General features: G+C 41.6%; 1 protein-coding gene across 1 annotated transcript; it reads right to left on the reverse strand.

Moving 5' to 3' along the window:
* Positions 1-9: 9 nt before the first annotated feature.
* On the reverse strand, positions 10-5664 carry LOC144637094 (monocarboxylate transporter 4-like). The gene is made up of 4 exons (XM_078496252.1): positions 5499-5664; positions 2335-2939; positions 1214-1583; positions 10-677 (listed from the first exon to the last, which is right to left on the reverse strand). The coding sequence occupies exons 1-4, from the start codon at positions 5572-5574 to the stop codon at positions 511-513; spliced, it is 1218 nt and encodes a 405-aa protein (XP_078352378.1). The 5' UTR covers positions 5575-5664; the 3' UTR covers positions 10-510.
* Between the last annotated feature and the right edge of the window lie 4006 nt (positions 5665-9670).

Raw genomic sequence — 9670 nt, forward strand, 5'->3', positions numbered from 1 at the left:
AATGGTCCGTCCCTTAAAATGTCCCTACCGCATCAACCATTTAAAGGGCTAGATCAAGTCTTTTATTAGCAAAATCACGGCCAAATAACAAACAATGATGATTTTCGAGCATTGTAAATCAGACACTTTCATAAACTTGAAAAAAGTCGGGCCGACGTTTTTCAAGTTGACCCAAACGCAATACATTTTAATCTTCTCGAACTTTGCCAATCTATCCCCCGTTTTGGCCTTTCTGTGTTTCTTTTGAGTTTTTTTTTATAGTTTTAAGCCATTATTGTGATATTTCAGTTAATTCCATGAACAGTTGGTCAGTGCCGAAATTGCCTAAAATTGCGTGACATAGCCCCTTTAAGTGGTTCAGCGTTTCTTATTATGTTAATCACATTTTCAGTTAAAAATGTATGTAGCATGTTTCAATCAAGCATTGGATATTTTCTTCAACAAAGTTTAACCCGGTTAAGTTTGTATCACTGTCACGCTGTCACGTCTTCCTCGTTCTCTGTTTTCACGTCACGCTGTCACGTCATCCTCGTTCTCTGTTATAGGCTTTATTTCCTCCAGGCGCGTTTCCCGTTTTAGACATAACAAGAGAAATGGAAGACAAGTAAACGCAGCACCAATCGAACCAGCCACGTAGAATGCCAACACATAAGATCCAGCTTGGTCTGCTATAAAACCTGGTAAGAAAAGAAAAAAAATGTTAACTAATCATCGTTTTAAAGAGAATGAGAAGCCGTTCGTTCTTACCACTGCAGTTCACTTGATTCATTTCATAAACCAATCATTGAATATTTAACAATTGGTTCATGATTTGCGTGCACTATCGAGTATGGTGCGGGGGTTAGCATCGCCTCGACAACTCTAGCTTCTTGAGTGCTCTCCAAACTTCCGAAGTGCACCATAACTCGATGGTACACAGTTAACGGCATGAACAAATTGTTTTACAACATTCCCGGTGGAAATGTACATAGAAATCCGCGCGTAAGAAAAACAAATTTAACAAGCAAACAAACGGCTGCATAGAGGAAGAAAAATTTGCTGAAATTGAAAGTCTCAGTGAGTTGAATTGGAGGCGATTGGTTGATCGCGAAGAAAAGATGGCTTATTACTGAGTTTTAAGTCATGAAACAAGATCTTTGCCTTGTATCGCTCGTATTCGTCTCCCCTCCCCCACCCCACCGTAGGACACTTTGTATACAGAAATATTACTTGCCAGATAAAGGAGCTCCAGTTGCTATGGAAACAGAAATTAGCATATTAGCCAATCCAAACGCAGAAGCTCGTTTCTTAGGTTCTACGGTTGTAAGCAACAGTAGATTGCCAGCGGACAAGCTTGTTCCATCTCCCATACCATAGAATGCGCTGATAACGGCAAGAGGGACATACGATTTAGGCACTCCAAACAGTATCACTGCCGAGCTACTAGCAAACATCCCAAATTGGAAAACGTAAATCGGGTTGATCCTTTTCATGTCACAGAGTCTACCGGCAGCTATCCGGAAAGCGCAAGAACTGAGGCCATAGATCATCAAGAGCTTGGAAGATTTATCAGCAGGGATACCCAAATCTTCGCAGTGTCGCACCTGTATTAAAGCACAAAAAAGAAAGTGCGAGTTCAATTCTGCGTTAGACCCCGCATCGAGAGGTCTGGCTTCTAGCTGTGGTACTAAGTACCCCGTGACTAGAAGATAAAAAAAAAAAATGGGATTACGCAATTAAGAAACAATGTTCAGGGAATTTTGTTGCATCTTCGGTCAAAACGGTTTTACCTTCGCTAATACGCGAAATGCGCCTTCAACATCAAGCCGAAGGGAGAGCACGCAGTAAGTTTTTAGCGCAGATTTTTCAAACACACAAATGAAGAATTTGAAAAAGGTCTGCGTGACTTTTTCAATTTAAGATCAAGGCGTTGGTTTAGTGCATGCGTGAGACTAGGTAAAGTCTGTCTCCGAGCCATGAGGCCCATACAGCCGGAGCTTATCCCGGTTTCCGTAGCATTGAGCGACTAGGAGTATTGCTACTCCCCCCTGGATGGGATGCTAGTCCATCGCAGGGTTACCCCCCAGCAGTAAATTCGCCGGTACCCATTATACACCTGGGTGGAGAGAGGCACTGTGAGAGTAAAGTGTCTTGCCCAAGAACACAACGCAGCGCCCCGGCCAGGCCTCGAACCCGGGCCGTTCGACTCGGAGTCGAGCGCGCTAACCATTAGGCCACCGCGCCTCCCAGTGCGTGAGACTAGACAATTAGTTTTTTGGTTTCATTGATGTTTTGAAGTCAAGCGCTGATATTTCCCCTTTGAACATAACGTAAGGCATAAGCGTCTTAACTTACCAAATGAAACTGAGGTGTAAATATCACAATAGACACCCCAGCACAACACACCGCTACTACGGCAAAGGCAGGCACTTTCCAAACTGAAAAGTCGATAAGCTTTTGGCATCCCTGCGGGTCTTGTTCTGTGGTACCTTTCTCCGGATTTTCTAATGTCTCTTGACTATTATGATGTTCTTCTTCTATGTTGGGATGATAACACAGGGCAAGCAAACAGTTCGTCAGAATGACAAATCCCAACACCCTGTACGCAATACTGAGTCCATAGGCGTCTATTAGTGCTTGAGTTATCGGTGCAAGGGCGAAAATGCCCAAGCCAGCCCCTGCAGTGACCAGCCCCGTCGCGAACGATCTCCTCTTGACGAAGTACTTGGCGGTTATCAAGAAGTTTGCCGTGCGGCAACAACAGGTGCCAAAGCCAAATAGGAAACTGTAGGTGAGATAGAATATTTCAACTCTCCTAACCAGGGACGTTAAGATGAGTCCCAAGGAACAAAACATGGCACCAATTATGGCAACGGGTCGGGAGCCAAACCGGTCACACAGCCGTCCAGTCACAGGAGATAAGCAAAACGTCATGGCTATAGCTAGTGATCCAATCCAGGCTGTGTGGAGATAAATAGGAAAAGAAATATATGAGGGTCCTGAAGGGGTAAAATGGGAACTGGAATATGGGCAAATTTTCATTGGTAAAAGGGGATTTGGTCGCTGGGAATGGGAATCACAGACAGAAAAACAATAGGACTGGGAAAACAATAGGCTGGGAAATGGGATTTGGGCAAAATTTGGGCTGGGAAAATGGGATTTATCCCCCCTCCATTCACGTTATGCATAAGAACGCAGAACAAGACGGTCACGCGGACACTGGAAACGTGAAAAATGTAAGATCTGAGTGTAAAATACCGTAAAGGGTTTTCCATGGGATTTTAAACGGGGGGATTATACCCGGGAGGATGGGGGGGGGGGGCCGGGGAAAAAGGGGTACCCAAAAAAGTTTTATACGGGGAGGCTCCGCCCCGAGCTCTGACCCCTTACCCTTTTATATACCATTTTGACAGGAATTGAACCCCTTTCGTATACCTTTTACTTAAAAAAGGTACTCCTTTCATATACCTGAAAGACCTGGCATAAACTTAGAACACGACGTCTTCTTGTCGTTTTAATGTAGCGCTTACTAAATTAAAAAATACAGCCATAAATTGCAACTGTTCGAAATATTTTAATTAAAGGCCCTTTTAAACACCTAAATGACAGATTTCCATACCCTTTCGTATACCTAAAGTTGTGAAATCCCTACCCTTTTATATACCTAAAGCCTGAAAAAGGTACCCCTTTCGCGCGGGGCCTCCCCGTATAGGCCATTATAGGGAGCACCCCCCGGGGGGGGGGGGTCGAAATACCGTTTTCATTCATCTGGTTTTTAATTAAGATTTTAAACAAAATCAAAACAGTATCAACACGAACGCACGGTCGAACTTCTTCAGTACGGACACCAAAGGAGCCAGAAAAGAGTCTCCGTATTATGGAGATTTCCGTATTACAGGCAAACAAACGTTCGCCCGAAAATCCTGTCGTCCCGATGAGCTGCCCGTTGCCCCGAGTAACTGCCCCTGGGTCTCCGATGATGCATTACAGGTGTAGAGTTAAAATGAATTTTGGTCTGTATTACAGAGGCAGGGTTTGTATGAATTTTGGTCTGTTTTGGACCAAGTGAATTGTCTGTAATAGGGAGGTGTCCGCGCGGCCGTGGGGAGATGTTCCACTGTATTCGAAACACAGCAAAACGGCAGAAAGACTTCCTCCTAATTTGCTGTTTGAAGAAGTATAGTGTTCTGCAAAAGTGCTTAATATTACTAATAGATTTGGAACGTAACCTACCATATCAGGCCCCCCATATCGGGCCCCCCATATCAGGCCCCGACATACAAAATAAGGTAACAAGGGAAACTAGAGGAGGGTTCACACCCAGGGAGGGGGCTTATAATCGAATTCAGCTGTTTTTTTGTCTTCAGCGAGATGGGCATATGACCTGGGGGGGCTTATAAGCGGGGAGTTTAAACGGTCGGGGGGAACGGTTGTCAGTTGATGGGGATATCACTTCTCCGAGTAGTGAATGAGCCAGCGGGTTTTGTCCCACAAGTTGCTAAGCAACATGACGTATTTATACGCGCGACTGCTGTCGAAGTACTTTTGAGCGCTCGCACTAGTTTTCGATTGGATGACATATTTCGGAAATTCTTCGAGTGTTTCAGGCTTCACTCTTCACTCTTTTTTTCAGATGTCCGTCGTGAAAATCTATTTTTCCCTTACAGCCAACCTTCATCGAGCGAGTCATTAAACATCAAAATTAATCCCAAGCAAATCAATGTGTACGCCACTATCAGTGGAGATAGAGGAGAGAATAGAGGAGAGAAATACCGATTTCCATTACTCTCTACTCTACGAAATGTGTAATATTATCCAGATGTTCAATTCTACTTCAACTTTTCTTTCCATTGAATTTTGCAATCACTACAAATAATTTGCATGTCTCAAGTACGAACGCGACTACAAAAAGAAAAAAAAATGATCGCGATTACAAAAATGTTTAATTTTTTTGTGAACACCAAATAAAATTTTTCGGCTTAGTTCAAACAAGCCCTAACAAAAATGTTTGGGTTTATATTTGAAAGGGATAATGCGTCTGAAAATTTTTAGGTGAAGTCTGAAGTCTGCCAAATCAGTCAAAGTCAGTGATTGATTTCAGGCTCAATTTTTTCTGCCGTTCTTCATCCTTGGAAGTGCATCAATCGCCTGAATGTTTTATTTTGCTTAACGAATGTAATCAAACGTTCGATCGAGTCTTACGGCTGGAAACGCATCGTCCGTCCAGGCAAATCTACTCTATGCATGTGGGGGGGGGGGGGGGGGGCCCGCAGGTTTATTTGCACGATGGTGTGTTCCAACAGAAATTCGATGCGCTTTCCAATCCTTGCCCAGACACTTTAATATCATACCAGCTGTGCTATGCACTGGACCGTTTCACCACAGTAAACAGAAGTTATTTTGCGCCATAAATAATTTGTCCACATGCATATTACAAAAATTGTGCCGCGATTTAGAACGCTCAGTTCTTCAGTCAAAGAACGTTCAATTAACGTCAAACAACTCCTCGATCAACTCACCCGTGTACTCTCTGCTGGTGTTAAATTCGTCCATAATCACTGGCAAGAAGACTCCGAATCCCTGACCAATACCCATGACCAAGACTTGAGACAGTGTAGCACACAAACACACGACATTCGACCATAAGCTGTCCTGCTTCCGCGAGCTGCCCCGACCAAAACAAAACAACATAGTCGCAGCAACAAATCTAAAAGCGAATGGAAAAATGCTCTGCAAGGTCTTGCAAATATTGACTTGAGGTGACAATTGAGAATTTTAAAATGTTAAACTGTAACTAAGTTTATAACTAGTAATAGTTCTCACTATAAAGCTGCCCCCGCCTTTTTATAATTTGTTTTACAGCAATAATCTAGGATTAGTGGAATCTTTTTGTGGCCTTTAAAATAAGGCTTCTTTTTTACTGTGCCATGTACGTCAAGACATTGTTTTGTCTTTTTGCTGCGGAATTTCTTGTTGTGTGACACCATTGCGTCCTAAAAATATTCACAAATTCAAGTCGAATATATTACCTAACGCGCGGAAATAACACCTAGCGGAAATAACACATAACACATTATTCGTGGTGACAACACGCAAGATTATTCCCGGGGTTATAACATTCACAATTAACTTACAATAATTGCCAGTTCAAAAAGCCTAAAAATTCCACGAGTGACAAAATATGGCACATTCAAAGATTCGAGAAGACAATTTTTGATCCTTGTTCAAACCACTTTTTGGATCAAATAATCTGACAGTTTTTGTTAGCGAAACGAATTACCCCCGAGAGCAAACCTTAACGCTCGAACCAGCTCTTGGAACACACGTAGCCAAGAACACGAAACCAATTGCTTGAAATCTTTTGACGTATTACTAACAACTGCTTCAAATATCACTTAACACAACCAAAGCAGAGAAACCACTCGAACAAATCTGTGAACACGCGAAAGCCAAATATCGGAGTAATCAACGTGCGAGAAATACCAAAACACGCATCAGTCTTTTAAATACCGTTCTAACCTAAGATAGGGATTTTCATTTACCGCTACCCCCCGTTATCGTGACGTCATAATACCCATAACTCCTTCGATAATCTTCTGCTTATACGTCATCATTACCCAAAGATGCTTTGCGGCAAAACGTCATCATTACCCTAGATTCCTCGCGGCCTTTTTCGAGCAAATCGAGATTTTTTCTGGTATACATACCGTATATTTCGACTGTAAGTACATTCTCTATATATACGCGCAAGCTACAATGTATGCCTCCTCGGGCTTTCGCCTCTGGGCGAAAGCCCTGCGGGGGCAATGAACCTGTCAATTTGCAACCCCGGATGTCACTTTTATCGTTGATTTGCATAACTTTAAAATTTCCGTTCGAGCGAAGGATCTGAGAAAAAAGGGCAACTGGCCATAGGTCCACCGTCCTATACAAAAAGCCGTCATGAGAATTAATAAAATAAATATCATGAATCAAGAAACGGTCAGAAAAACTGCGCAAAAAATTACATGCCTAGCTAGCCGGCCTGCTCAAAACGTCACGAGAGGACCATCCCTCAGACCATTTCTGTTATGTATTTTATATACATTTTTTAATTTGAAAAGCTTAATTTGTAACTCTACATAAACACTGACTGTAATTTTAAACAATGCCCCGTTTGTTTATTATGAATATCGACTAGTTGTTGTTATTTTCGACTAATTCCCGAGGCAGAGGTTTTTTTTTTTTCACAGCATTGCAAGATGTCCTTTCCGAAAACATCTTGCTTTTTGATTTTTTTTAATTGAAGTAGATCCCTTGCCCCATTACTTCAAGACCAGTGGCTTGCTTTTAGCGCGAAATTCCCACGAGAGTTACATTCTGGACTAATTTCTATTCAATTCGATTCCGTTCTGAAATCGCCTCGGTCTTGACAACACACGCGCACGCATAGTTTTTCATGTTTTCAAAGCACGTATTTAGAACTCAAATAATCCATTTTGAGAAGGAATACAAATCCTCGGACGAAATCCATCTTGGGAAGTTTGAAAGAAACTACAAACTCCGGTCGCCCCGTACGTGTAATAATCAGTCTCCCGAAGGCTTCCTTCAGTGAAGTTAAAACGGCGGTGAGTTTTGACGAGTTTGTCTCTTGAAAGTGTTAAACAGTTCTAGCTGAGTAAATTTAACTTACACTTGTACGTCTCAAGACAATGTAAAACTGAGCTGTCTAGAAAATCAAATCCTTTTGGTTCGACACCTAGTTGAGCACAACGAATGTGCCCACAGAAATGATTTCATGAAGGGTGTGAAATGATGGCATTCCTAAGAGCCGTTTGTTGCCAAAACGTTTCCATGCCTTGGGTATTACAAATGAACGATTTGAGTTCTTATCAATTCCCGAGACGACACTTATAAATGTTCAAGTCTCTGTGCGAGTTGAGGCACGACACTCTGAGATTTCGTAGAAGTTAGGCTCCAACTTGATTTCAGTATAATTGTTATCTAACGGTTTTCCATTGCTCTCAAATCAACATTTCTGAAGTGAACAAAGTTTGAAGAAAAATGAATTCCATCGATACATTCTGTTGTTCGGTTCCACGGACATTGTCATGCCAGGAACTCCGCACCAATTGAATCAGTTGAAAGTTGGAACAAACTTAATTGCAACCTACAATGTCGACGTTGTTCAAAATCTCTTAGTTACGTTAAGTTTTAGGTCTGTGCTTCTGACCAGGAAAATTTGAATTTGCATGCAAACCCAACTAGCGCTGCAGTTGTGTCGTATGTTTTTGTTTGAGCAATTGGATGGGCATTTAATTCAAAAGCCGTCCAAAAACCAAATATATTTGTTAAATTAGTTTTGATTTCAGTTCTTTTGGTAAATTACATGGTATCTAACAGCCACTATACCAGAGAATAAACTATCACAGATCATGTGAGGCTGAAAATAATCGAAAAAATATTTAACAATAGACCGCGTTAGATACGTATGTAAATTTCAATTACACTTTTGATGTTGTGATACTCTCCAGAGAATTATTTCTTTATCTATCTGAAAATTATGCATTCATTTACACGCAGACTTTATTGAATTTGAAAGAAATAGTTCTAAAGAATAACATCACGCAGTCTGAAATGGGACAACAAACAAACGAAGCAAAAGACAATGAAAAGAGGTCTCGTACCGCGTAATGAGACGTGATATAACAGATATAAAAAAGGCTAAAAGACGTCATAGTAAAAAAAAAAACATTGAAGAAATTATTCGCCGATGTTTTGTTGCACGTAGCTTCTAATCAACTATGGTAACTCAAAAATGCGTGAGTAAGCCCATATTCGGTGTTTGTACGGTGGTTCAAGATTTCTCAAGCACCAATTAAGGGAAACGAAAATTGGCTAGAGAAATCAATGGCCGGTAAAATTGCAATGTTTGACTGAGGCCCCGTCCACACTGACCCGGGTAAAATTGAAGACGCATCTTTTTTTTCCCCGGTTAGGTCAACCGTCCACACTGAAACGGCCTTTTCGGTCACCGAAAACGGAGCTTTTAAAAAACGCTCACTAATGAAACGTATCTTTTTCAAATTTACCCGGGTTAATGTCGACGGAAAACATTTTACGCGGCGTTTTCAAATTTACCCGGTTCAGTGTGGAAGGGGCCTGAGTATAACAAATCCAAGGGAAACAAACTTTTGGTTCTGGGTCTTCCAGCTGACAGGAGCTCGAGGTTACAGAAATCGAGGGTTCAAAAAATTGGCATTCTATTGTATTTTAACCCTATCCAGACCGGGGGGGGGGGGGGCGGAAAGTGCCCGCGCCGACTTTGAACGCTTATAACTTTTTTAATATTCAACCAAACGCTGCCAAACTTTGAGACTTTATCTAAAATTTATCTGGGAATAATTTGGTAGGGTAGGTTGTTGTGTCAGGAACTTGACGTCACCATGGCAACGGCATTTTGACAGGCATGTTTTCCAAAATTTGTAATTTTCCTGTTTCTATTAATGAAAAATAACTTTAAAGCAATTATTTTCATCTGTTTACGGGTTTTAAGCACATTTTTATTGGTTTTGAGTATTTTCCAGTAATTTTGGGCGGTTTTCTGACGTTTTGAAAAAATTCGAAATCCAAGATGGCGGATCCAAGATGGCGGCTGTTTTGACATTATGATGTCATTGTCACGTGATGTGACGTCATCATCCCACGTGAC

This window comes from Oculina patagonica, chromosome 13 (assembly GCF_052425735.1).
Source record: "Oculina patagonica isolate OP01 chromosome 13, crgOcupat, whole genome shotgun sequence".
Taxonomy (NCBI): domain Eukaryota; kingdom Metazoa; phylum Cnidaria; class Anthozoa; order Scleractinia; family Oculinidae; genus Oculina; species Oculina patagonica.